The sequence below is a fragment of the Mya arenaria genome, chromosome 4 (assembly GCF_026914265.1).
Source record: "Mya arenaria isolate MELC-2E11 chromosome 4, ASM2691426v1".
Taxonomy (NCBI): Eukaryota; Metazoa; Mollusca; class Bivalvia; order Myida; family Myidae; genus Mya; species Mya arenaria.
In genome coordinates, this window is record NC_069125.1 from 25,414,347 (window position 1) to 25,427,641 (window position 13,295).

At 35.5% G+C, this 13,295-nt stretch overlaps 1 protein-coding gene across 3 annotated transcripts in view; it reads right to left on the reverse strand.

Moving 5' to 3' along the window:
* Window positions 1-3,211: 3,211 nt before the first annotated feature.
* The window catches only part of LOC128231953 (uncharacterized), a 43,074-nt gene continuing 32,990 nt past the window's right edge, over window positions 3,212-13,295 (reverse strand). For all 3 annotated transcript variants that reach the window (XM_052945243.1, XM_052945241.1, XM_052945242.1), the window contains exons 15-20: window positions 12,776-12,910; window positions 12,376-12,505; window positions 11,317-12,143; window positions 9,976-10,280; window positions 7,503-7,658; window positions 3,212-6,882 (exon numbers count right to left, since the gene is read on the reverse strand). In XM_052945243.1, coding sequence (XP_052801203.1) covers window positions 6,784-6,882; window positions 7,503-7,658; window positions 9,976-10,280; window positions 11,317-12,143; window positions 12,376-12,505; window positions 12,776-12,910 — 1,652 coding nt within the window. In that variant the 3' untranslated portion in view covers window positions 3,212-6,783. The remainder of the gene's footprint in view (window positions 6,883-7,502; window positions 7,659-9,975; window positions 10,281-11,316; window positions 12,144-12,375; window positions 12,506-12,775; window positions 12,911-13,295) is intronic.

The following is a 13,295-nucleotide window of genomic DNA, read 5'->3' on the forward strand; positions in this document are numbered from 1 at the left end:
TTAATAAATGTTTTACTCTTTGATACCATAATTGTAAAACCCCCATACCAAAATGTAAAAAAAATCGAGTCGGACACCGGCTTCGAACCGGTGTCGCCAAACTTGCAGTTCAGTGTTGTATCCACTGTGCTACGAAGGCTTACCCTAAGCAGTTGGAATATTTAAGCTATATACCTAACATGGTCATATCATGTAATAATATCGACTAGCCAATCACGCATAAGGAATGAATTATACTAGGTAGACATACCTAGTAATCCTTTTTAATGGAAAAATACGAAAAAAACTGCGAAAAATTAATTAATTGAAATCCATGTGGTATTTCAGTTAGTAAGTTTCAATGCATTGTTTTCATTTTTTCGCTGTTTCATCATACGGAGTTCAGCCCCTTTAAAATGTTGCGTGTCTCTCGATCAGTGTCTGTTATGGACAGTCAATTGTAAACACGGCCCCCAATGTCCGGGGGTATACCGGGGATAGCCGGGGAAATGGGCCGTGTTTTTACCATCCCGGTTGCCCCGCAGTGCCGGGTGAATGCGGTGGTATTTGTATTCGCGCCAAATATAGCGGGGAATGTGCCTTACTTAGGGTCCCTGGTGTGCGGCGGCATTTGGTGGGGATTTTACCATCAGTTCGTGCCCGCATGGCGGTTTTTTTTACCCGGGCTTGGCTAGACCGAAAGTCAAAGTCCCGCTATTCCCCGGAACTGGAGGGGCCGTGGTTACAGTTGACTGGTGCATTAGGCCTTGATCAGCATCTATGTTACTAGTTTGACCACTGGCTTTCTCCCTGCAGTTTCCTTTATGTTATTGTCAAAACCTGATGGCAAGAATTGTCAACCATCAGTATAAATATTTTGTTAAACCATCATATTTTTCTGCTTGTGGACCTTTACTGCTGTTTAGTATATCTGTTAATTTTCAAAATGATAGAACATTTATATAACGTGAACATATTAATTAGAGTGCTCCGTTGCAAGGATAACATATCTGCATATGTTAAGTATTTGTTCTCGTCTTATCTTTGTACATTAAACTATGTCAGTAAGATCGTGACTTTTGGCACGCACTGGCGTCAGAACTCACATATCTGATAAAAATACACGACGCAATTATTTCACCAGACTTCTACCATCAACAGACCTTTCTAAACGATCGAAAATGATGCGTGTATTGTGCTTGGCTATGGTTTTGGGTATGTCAGTCTTTCATTACAAATACGTACATTTATCATTATAGGTATCACTTTCCTCATCCCGATCCTCCTCCTTATCATCAAAACTCAACAATCATTACATTCTTTATTTTATGACGGTATATGTTCCGAAACTCCTGTTTCGTTTTTCATCAAACATTGGAAAGGATTTCTTTAAAAATATATGTTTTATTACGACTTTGTGATTGCGAATGGCTAAATGCCAGTTGCTAGATGGACATTTAAATTAAATTTGAACTATTCAGGCGTGGTACTGAGTGAGAAGCCCGAGTTTGGTTCCCAGCATTGCCAGACTGTGCTGGCCACCGACTGTTCGGGATACACACCGGAACCCGTCTGCGCATTCGATGGAACTAGCTACGTCACCTACCAGAACAGGTGAGCTCGAACTAGTGTTGTATTATATGGAGGATATTTGTTTGTTTCAGTGTAAGATCGTAATATATTTCACCGAGTGAGCACCAAAAGCTATAGTTCACTAGTGGTGTTGCCACGAGTGTAATATTTACTATTGGTGTTGACGAGGTGAAATATATAATTGTGAACTAGTGTGATCTTACACTGAAACGAACATTTTTCTCTTTTTATTATATCACTGCAAATGATATTAAATGACAATTTTCAAAAAAGTGCGCCAAAAGGTATGCGAACGTTAATTTATTTCGGAGATGTCGTCTTTGAATTTGTGTCCCAGCCGTGTGCGCGCTATCGTTTGATTTGAAAATATCATAATTTTATTTCACCCTTTGAAACAGTGAAATATCATTTTTATTTCACTGATAAATCTCCATAAACAACCGGAAAGCATATACTACAAGGGCGATCAATCACTTAACACAGACGTCGCATACCAAAAAACGTGAGCAGGACTTAATGGGCGATTATAAGTTAGTTACACATTTGATGGCAGCAACAAATTCACTCACCTAACAGAACAGGCGAAATAGAGCTCATTTAGTTTATGAATAAAGTAGTCCCGATGAAAGTTAAAGGGACTAACGAAATATCGCCCGCATTGAAAAACGTCCGCCATTATGTTTCAAATCAATTTATATCCGATCACTTTATACATTCCATGCATTCCATTCCGGTACTCCTTGAACATAGAGAAATTGCAGATAATGACCAGACGAAAGGACGTTCTGAACGAGAGAAGCAAGCTACAATCGTCTTGTCTTAATACGTTAAGGCGTACTTACTCTAACTCATCGTACTTTTTATGTTTCAACATGCATTGCATTAGCGACTAAATTGCAGTTGCGAGTTCGCCAAGGGCATCTGCACCCACCACGGACACAGTCTTCACGCTGTGCACGAGGGCTCATGCGACACCAGTACCAGCACGCCCTGAATGACCAGTTCCGATTGTTACATTTGAATGAAAAATATCATATAAACATCATTGAATACTTGTTTTTGTCATTTCTAATGATTAACAAATGATAGTTGTAGTCGAAGTTTGCAATGGAATCATTTGATGTGACTAATATTTGCAGAACGAACTTTGAAAAGATCATTTTTTCACAGCAACCCAAACATACTCATTAACTATTATTCATAAATGTAGCTCTAAAAAACACGATATGTCAAGATATCTGCGATACGTTACTTGTCTCCTTAATTTTAGTTTTCTTATTATAGTATAAAGACGTCTCCCTTTCCATCTCGCTCATCAATATGTAACCCCTCAATATAAACACTAAGCAAGGTGCAAACGCTTTCTTCAGACCTATGAAGAGAAAGAAAAACCCCGAAACATCATGCATCATAATAATCAGTAAAGGATTTTTGAACACACATAACCTGCTTGAAACTGAAGCTTCGTTAATCGGATTTGCCACTTAAAGCTTTTCAGAAAATGTAAAATAAATAATAATAGTAATAGTAAGAAAGCGACTGCTTCTTGTTTTCAACATTTTTTTTTTCCAAGCTTTACTGTGTGACATGAACGCGACAACTGACTCAAATTAAGGAAAAAGAAATAAACAACACCAACATATAGTCATATTTATCATATACCAATCATAAATCCACACTCAATACATGTCACAAAATACAGTAGTCCGTTTTTCACTCCAGTGCAATACGGCCGTATTCCACTCTTGTGACGTCACGTCATAACAAGTATCGTTTCGCGATGTTAAAATGACGTCATAAAACAAAATAGTGCGTCGTTAAAATGACATTTATTATGAAAACATGTGGCTTTTAAGTGATCTAACCAGATATGTTTATAATAAAAGGGTTATTAGTACTGCGTTTTGGTCCGGGAGGTTGTATTCGACTCTCGTGATTTTTTTTCAGATTTTGATTTCACTTGGCTATCGCCTCTGCAAAAATCCACTCGAGTCGAATACAACCTCCCGGATCAAACGCAGTACTAATAACACTATTGTGTTGCTAAATTGTCGTGCCACAATAATGTATATAAACTTAGTAATTAAATCGACATTACTGCCAAAACATATCAATCTACAATTCAGACAATAAATGTCCACATGAATTCAAATCAAGGTAAGAACAATTCTGAATGTTTATATTCAAATTACACATAACATCAATATCCACATGAATTCAATCGATGTAAGAACAATGATGAATGTTAATATTACAAAATTACGCTTTACACATAACATAAATGTCCAAATGTTTCAAATTAATGTAAGAACCAGAGGCGGTCCAGGACTTTCTAAATGGGGGTGGGGGTGGGGGCACAACTTATTATTATGGGGGAGGGGAGGCACAAATTATAATAATCACATAAAACCTTTTTGGAATGCATTATTTTAATCAAATAATGATATGGAATGAACATTTGTTTACGCTGTCAATGGTGTTTAGCAGTGCAATTGAATTAAAAAGATAGCATGAAGTGATATAAGAAACACCTTTCACAAAAGAAAATATATCATGCCAGTGAGAAGAATCGAACCGGGGTCGCCGGGATTGAACCAAAGTCGTTTACCACTCGGCCACCTGAGATACACACATGTAGAATAAATACTATATAAACCTACAGTAGCTTTAAGTATATATTGAACTCAACGATACTTTACTTCGGATGTCATTGTCATTTAAGTTAACTGATGTAAAAAACAACCATATTTGTTTACTTTTAATCAGCTGGCGGTGTAAAATGCGGCGCCAATTTATCATTTTCGAATGTTCGGGCCCCGCCATGATGTCATTTTCAAGAGATTAGTGTCGTATACTTTACAGTATTATATTTTGAAATTGGCAATTTACCATAAATACTGGAACACGAAAATCAGATTCAATTGTTTACTTGCTCAAATAATGCTATTAACTTTAAACTGTGAAAAAAAAACTTATTTGTACAGTTAAATCAATAAAGATGTGCCCCCAAAAAACATAACTTGCCGGCGGGGGGGGGGGGGGCGAGGCACGGGCCCTTCGTGCCCCCCCAGTAGATCCGCCACTGAGAACAATGATTAATATTTATATTTAAATTACACATAACAATAATGTACACATGAATTAAACTCGATGTAAGAACAATGATAAATGTTTATATATAAATTACACATAAAAAGCATCTACCATAGCCGCTCGTGTAAGATAGATTCATCCCGACCCTCGCGCAGGGTGATTTGCGGAAACTCGGTAAACCTCGTTTCCGCAAAACACCGTACAATCGGGTTGGAATGAACCTATCTTACACTATCGGCCATGGAAGATACTTATAGTTCACATTAATTCAAAATTAAAATCAATGTCAGAACAGACAATGATAAAAATCTACTAAATAAACCATGAAATCAACTGTAAATACAAAGCAAAACATACACATGTAGTCTAGCAGCAGTAACAAAACTTCTAGCAATAGAAATTCAAGCCTAAAAAAGTGTGCATTGAAAAAATTTCCAAGGTACGTAACCTTGTTGCATAAACCGGTGCAAATGTATGTCCATATATGTGTGAATGACTGAAACACTTTAATAGAATTCATCCGCGGTGTATATCTTTTAAATAACAATATGAAGGGAAAATGAAAAAGAAGCAAAGTTCAGGATTATCATGGGAATTTGGTTTTTAATTCTTCAATGGCTTGTATTTTATAATTTGCGTTTATGTAACTAATTAATATTAGATCAAATCCCACGCAACAAAGAAATGGGAAGGCCTTAGTAATTTTTTTACTCAATGTTAGATATGTTATCAATTGTCACTGATTAATAATTTTCTCTGTTACCTTATGTGACTAAATCAAATGACAAGCTTTGAAGAGGAAAATGTTGAAGCATATTCAACGCTATCAAATTAAATGTTGAATAGGTCAAATAAAGAACTCTTATGTGCACATCCGGTGTAAAGAAGTATTCAGTTACATAGTGCAGTGATGAGTTGAGGTCCATTTCGCGTTCGGATGTAAATTTAGGCAGCTCGATGACAAATCCTTTAGTGTTAAGTCTAAAAGTGAAATGTATTATTTCAGCGACATATAATTCTTCATTATTTAATGCGTTTGAAAATGATAGCTTCATCATTCGTAAAAGCACCACAAGTGGGTGCTAAAGCGCGTGAGCTTTTTTATTTGGAGAACGGAATAATAGATAATTTACTAAAATCAGAGTAATGGCATATATATTAGGAAAGGATACTTATGAGCATGTATAATACGTTTCCTGTAAAGCTTTTCAACAGTTTTTCGGCACCTTAATTTAATTATATCACGAATAATAAAATAGATTTAATGAATTTTCAAAATACAATCATATGAAATATTTCAACTTTCTACACATCAAAATAGGTCTCATGTACTCAGCGAAAGTTTTAAAGTCAACATATAACTGCCGTATGATGTCATGCTTGTATTCGTTTGCTTATTTTACACATATTCGTATGATTAAAAAAATACTCGCCCAATAACCATTCTATATGGGAAGTACATTTACCACAGGTAAAACTTAACAGCTATTATCTTACAATTATGTTTTTTATGATATTAAGATAATACTAGTGAATGCATAATTATATAGGTAATAGTAAATAACATAGCAATATATATATTTATATATATATATATAAATGAATGTGCTAAACTAAGACAAAATATGCGTGCAACTCACTTGTCATAAGACAGCGTAAATGATAAATCCAAAGCCTTTTTTACGTTCGTGAATCACGGTGACGAACTCGACTGTGTAAGTTTATAGACAGATATTGTTTTTACCATAAAACCTGTTTTCATTTGTATTGGTTTGGCCCTTACGGTGCACACAACCGAGAACGCCCATGTACAAATATCGCCAAAACGTATCGTCACCACTCACAAATGAATTTGGGATGGAGAGGGGGAGTATACTTTATACTCTAGTCGAGTTCATCATATCATTCACAAAATTAAAAAAAAAGTTTTGTTTATTTGCACAAGGTATTTATATGTATATGCTTGTAATTTCGGGGACGTCAACAGACAAAGTAAACCAATCCCTTAAAATGGGTTTGAGTATCAGTCATTGTGGCCCAACACAAGGCTAGGAGGCACAAAACCCAGTTTAGTTAGAAATCTCTTGTTGCAAACTGGAATTTCACACTTTGCACAATTCATTCTAGGTGATAGTATATGAATGGCCAGAATTTTCGGACACCTTCGACATTGTTCTTTGGGAAAACTATGTGAACTTTCACATCTGAAACATCCTCCTGAAATGGACAATCACTCATAACAATTAAAATATCCATAATCGATTTAATATTTATGAAAATCATTTCTCAAGGAAATGATAATTATCAAAACAAACAAATACCTAATACTATATAATATTTTTGAACAAAGTTTTATTAATCTTTCAAGAAAAAACTGATTATGACTATAAACATAATTATTAGATATGGTAGCACATTCTTTAAAGCTATTATATTTGCGTCAGTAGATTTTAATATTGTTTTTGCGGAACTATTGTTAATTTTGATAATTTCATAAGAAGTGCAGTTTAAGCTTCTTGTTTTCTCTCTCAGTCGAGCAAGGGGCATGATAATTCCTAAAGCCAGAGTTATGGGCCTTGCCTCAAGTGTGCGTATTGTTTCTAGCAATATGTAAACCATGTCTAAGCTGAATATCTCGAGCGTTTGTGAGTTACGGTCAAGGTTCATGTTTTGACCCCGACAACACTTTGGCTATCACAATACCTCAATAGTTATGCTTTGAACAAAAAACACATAAAATAAAAGGGCCTCGGGCAATAATTAGTTTTTCCCTTTCATGACGTCTGACATTGACAAACAATCCAATAAATAAGTTTGTACTATTGACGAAACCATACGTGTTTGTTACGAAGAAAGGAGTCTATGATGTCCAAGCTTTGGTAAAAGTCAAAGAAAACTTTATCCAAGCGTCCTTGTTCATTTCCACGTCGTTTTTCGAGTTTATCTACACAACGCCCAAGGTTATTTGCGTCCACTATAAACCGCTCTTCGTCCTGAAACAACATGTTACATGTACATTGCATATGAAGCAACACATTCTTGATAAAATTATTTTGACGTTTATATGCATTGAATTTGGCTTTGAAGGAAATACACGAACAACGTAATATAACCATATTGGGGTAGGTAATAAAAACAATCAGAGTAGTCACAGACTGCCATATCCCGCACCGAATAAAGTACAATATCTCCTTTTGCAGTAAAGTAATTGATTGAAGGGCAATATCATTAAGGATACAAAAGCTATGGGTCTGGTTCTATCTTAGTAACATCTATGTGGTTATCTGCTAGTGTGCATTTGCGGAAAATAATCATTTATTTAATTATTTCAATTAAGGTAAAAGAGCTTTAAAATATGTGTAGCAAAATAATACGGACATGACGAATAATTGAAGATATAAAAACATTTAAGAAAATAAAATAAAAAATAAAAACGAGAATATTCGTTGAATTGATATCCCCCGTCTGAAATGCAGATGGACTGATGAGGAGCTGGAATTCAATACGGCTGCAGAGAAATGGATACTTATGGACGTTGGTTATAAGATATGAGTTTGCTTGTATTTGTTTGATATAAATGAATATTGTATATAGTGTAGCTTTTAGATTTTACCTAGTATTCTAGTTTCGACCTCACGTAACCAAGATTTAAACTAATGTAAAAACTCATCAGGGCAAACATTCTGATTAAGTTTAAATTGACCAGAAATATTGCAAAAATGTAGCATCTTGAATGTTTACAAGGTTTATCTAATATAAAACAAAGTGGCCTTGTTTTTGACCCCATGTGACCTAGTTTAGAACAAGCTTTCAAATCTGATGCAGTTTCATGACGATTAGAGCGGATATTTTGCCTCTATTTGTTCACAAGATTTCTCTAAGAGATGACCTTATGACCTAGTTAGCCACCCTATATGACCCACTTTTAAAATCTAGTTAGATTACATGAAGGGGAACTTTCTGACTACAGCCTTAGTATAGTCTAGCCAATTAATACCAAAATTTGGTTCAGGAACATTTTTTATTTAGGATTTGACCAAATGACCGAGTATCTGACATGAAGTAATCTACTTTCTAAAAGTCAATGATAACATTGAAGAAAAAATCTAATTAAGATTCATAAAAATTGGACACTAGATATATTGCCTCTCGTATGTTACCAATAGTTTCTAAGATTTGATCTAGTGACCCAATTTTTGACCTCATGTGACCCAGTTCTACAAGCGGTTGAGAGGAAAGGAAAACATTCTTACAATAACATAGTGTAACCAATCCCTAGCAGAAGATGGTTTAGATGATATAGTTCCAAGCAAAACAGTCTAAGAATTGACCTAGTGAGTTATTTTTTTAATTACGGGTGAACAAGTTTATTTTTTTTCAAGAATTTATCAAACATTCTGATTACGTTTGATGCACATTGGACCAAATACAATGCCTCTTGTTTGTTCAAAAGACCTTTCTGAGATTTGAGTAATTCTAGTGATCTAAGTTTTGACCCCAACTGAGCCAGTTTTACAAGCGGTCGAGATTTGATGAAGGGGAACCTTCTGACCAAGTTTGAACATACTCTGAACATTCCGTACAAAGGTATTTCCGTACATAAAATATACGGTTCTGGTTCCAGTGCAATGCACTTTTAAATAAGATCTATCTGAATATGAAGTTTGAAGTGAACACCTCAACGACTTTTGGAGTGATGCTCCAGTCAAACATTAATTCTAAAATTCAACAAAGCGCAAACACAAAAACAATGTCGCAGCCAGAGTTATAGGTCATGTACACTGCACTTACCCTCAATATGATAAATTTGGTTTTGACGTTAGAATGCTATACATCAAAGGCTTCGAAGTTATGCTCCAGACAAAATAGACAAAAGTGTTAAGGGTTATAACTCAAAACATAATTACAGCCATATTTATGAGCATGTGCACTGCACTTCTATTTAATGTGATAAACTTGTATATGAGTTTAATACCTCATGAATTGTGGAGTCATGCTTCAGATATATATATATATATATATATATATATATATATATATATATCTGAAGCATGACTCGAGATTTGATGAAAAAAACCTTCTGACCAAGTTTGAACATACTCTGAACATTTATGAACATATATATATATGTGTGTGTGTGTGTGTATGTATATACGTATATGTCCCCTTAGCTTTTCGTCGGAGGAAATACAAACCATTGGGCGGTGCCAATCCTGAACAAAGGTTTGTGATTTTAACAAAGGTGGTATATTCTTCTAGCTTGAATAACATACCAAACAACTAGCCAATGAGAAAAGACATTGTTTTTACCTCTGACGGATTATGAGAGCAAAGATCTGGTGGCACAGAGCTCACTTCCTTAAAGATGTCTTCAACATCGTTTGGTGAAACAATGTCAGCCGCATCATAGTTTTGAAAGCCAATTTTCGAAACATTTCGAAGTTGTGCTATAAGTGGTATTCGAGCTTTCCAAGCTGAGGTAACCTGTTCAAGAGATTTAATCTCCTTCAAATGGTTTTCGGGTGTTCCAGTTTCTAATCCTATGCTAACAGCGGCAGCACAGGCGGTCATTTGATCCTCCTTTATAACGAGGTATTTTGTAGATTCATCATTGCCTGTAACAAAGATGATTTCTCAAGATTTCCTTTACAGTCAAATAAAGTAAAATCGCCATAAGCCACTTTGCAAAATCATCATTTATTGCAAAATATTCTAATTTGGGAAATACATGGTTTGACAAACGGCGAATACATATTATACGAAAATGTCATTATTCTGCCTTCCAATATGACAAAACTGGAAGATGGATCTATGAAAAGGCAGAAATTGTCATACAATGTGCTGATAGAAGTAATTGATTTTTGGTATGTTAGATCGACCGACCGACCGACCATAACCAGTGGGTGACTCCACTATTCAAATTCAAATTCACCATTTAAGTTCGTTGTCGGAGGTATAAATATGTAGGACAGGATTATGCTTCTTGCGCTCTCCACTCCACGCATTGTCATCTATGTGCATTTAAAGCTTTATTTCAATCGCTTCAGAATTTTCCAATATATGACTCGGGCAAGCACCAATCTTCGAAAAATAATTGGTAAAGGGGAGTAAACTAAAAAGTGTGCAGGACAAGATTATGGTTCTTGCGCACTACAACGTTCTCATCGCCATATATCTATATTACAAGTTTCATTTAAATCCCGTTGGTACTTTCCAAGATAGTGTCCGGTTTATCACCGATTAAGAAATATGGTTAAGGGGAGAAGTAATATGCATAATAAGAATATGGTTCGTGTGCACTTCAATTTTTCTCATTGTCATCTATCTATATACCAAGTTTCATTTCAATCCCTTCAGCAGTTTTAAAGTTATCCTCCGGATAAGAGTGTGACGGACGGACGGAAGCACTGACAGACTGAAGGACAACGTGGCGACGATATGTTCATCCCGTCGGGGTGCATAATACATTATCAAATATCAACATGTGATCAAAGTTTCATTATAAGCCCTCGATGGGTCATATGGAAAAGCACAAGATTTCTGCGAACATACATACGACTGATAACAAAGGGCATTCCTATATTTCCCTCCCTCTACCAGGTAAATCTCAGGCGAGCCATAACGTTTTATCAAAAAAACTTCAAAACTCACCTAATATTCTTCTAAGAAGGAATTCCCTCAACTGATTCACATTATCGAAATAATTCAGATGGGTTAATTCAATCTCTCCTACAACGCCTTTTGGTGTCTTTATCTTGACTTGAACGGGGACTAATGGGAATTGGTATCTGTAGGCCAGAATGGCGTCAATACTAGAAAGATTTTGTACTGAAACTGACGGGATCTCACGGTGTATCATCATATCAGTATGTTCAATATAACTTTCAATAAATGTCTGCAAGGAGTTCACTGTCAGAAAGTTTCCTATGAACAATGTGTCGGCAATGTCTTTACATCTCGTGCAATCTGTATGTTCGTACAATTCATGTTTGGTTCCCTCGCTTGCCGTGAGTGCTTTGATCAATGCACCAATATACGTGCTTTCTTTCTTTTTAATATTCACTGGTACGGCTGAAGTCATTGAAGTACTACTGTTGAACTGCACTACAGTCTTGCCCTTAAATGCACTTCTTATATCCGCATAACAATCAAAAAGGACAATTTTGTCAACAGTTGTTAACTTCTGTACTTCATTGCTCAATTCAACGTCTTTCATCAATTCATTTTCACTCAGTTTGAAGAGGCTAACATTGTCTTCAATAGCTGATCCTGTCACACTCTTAGGAAGGTCAATTGACTGGTTTCTGATTTTTGCATTTTTTTGTCTAGTCTGGAAACCATAGTTACCCGAGTACACCACTATCAGAGTTTTGAGGTTTTGTTTGTTGAGTTTTTCAAAGGCATTTTGAACTTTGCACCACATCTTGTTGTCTTCCTTGCCTGGTTCATCTGGAGTTACAACACTAACGTTTTCCTCCCTGTTGGTATTAAGATAAGCATGTTACAAGTCACAGTCGTGGACTTTGAGTTAATTGTCATACTGAAGATGTGCGTATATCTTTAAGTTAAGTTTTCAATTTATATGTTTTTGAGTTATTCGAATGATGTTTGAGTTATTGTCAAGATTTAGGAGTGTGCACTATGGTGAAGACTGCGACGCTAACGACACCAAGGCACTTAATTCTATAAGCAAGATAACTTAAAACCCACCTGATACACATGACTGGAACACTTCTACTTGTGATAACAGCTTTAAGTCTATACACATCGTTGATGAATACCTCTGCTAAAATTTCTCTCATGTCATTTCCTGCTATCAAAATCGCTCCCAAGTTTTCCCCTGGAATGCATGCAATAGAGGATAATTGTTAAATGAATCATAGTGCAAGAAATAAATAGTTCAACCACAGAAAAAAGGCTAGGTTTTACAGACTATGTAAATATATAGCAATATTAACAGTTTCTTGGTTAAATCTACGTGAAGCATATTCAAAGGACTCTACAATACTGAATTGAATACCGATTTCAAACCGGAGAACCGAATCAACAGTTAAAATGATAAAAAGTAGCTAAAATTAATGAGCTTAAAAGGGCAATACTAGAAGCTTACCAATTAATGGTTGAATGTTCTTTTTACAAGAGTGACACATAATTGGATTCATGAAGGAATTCCTCATGCAAGAAGCGCACATCCTGATAGGAGACCTACACGTTACGTCATGTTTAAGAAACTTGCTTTCATGCGCTGAAAAACCCCACAAACTATCAACCAAACCTCGTGCAACTTTGAAATCAATGGAAATGATAAACAGAATGTAAACACTTTTGCTTAAAAACTTACAAACTCTCCCAAAATTACAAACTTTTTTTAATTGTTTATATATTTTATAAAACCTCAATAATCTGTCTCTATGTAGTAGGTTCAGTCAAACCTGCAAATACCGGGGATCCCGGCTCGATGTGTTCTGTTTTTGAAACTTTTTTTGGTATCGTTTGTTATTAACAAATATACTTTTTTGTGAAAGTTTTATGAAATTGAGATGTTTAAATGAAATATTCAGTATTACATGATGCGCTGTGCTTCATTTTGCAATTGATGTGCATTTATTTAGTATGTGTTGTGTTGTTAT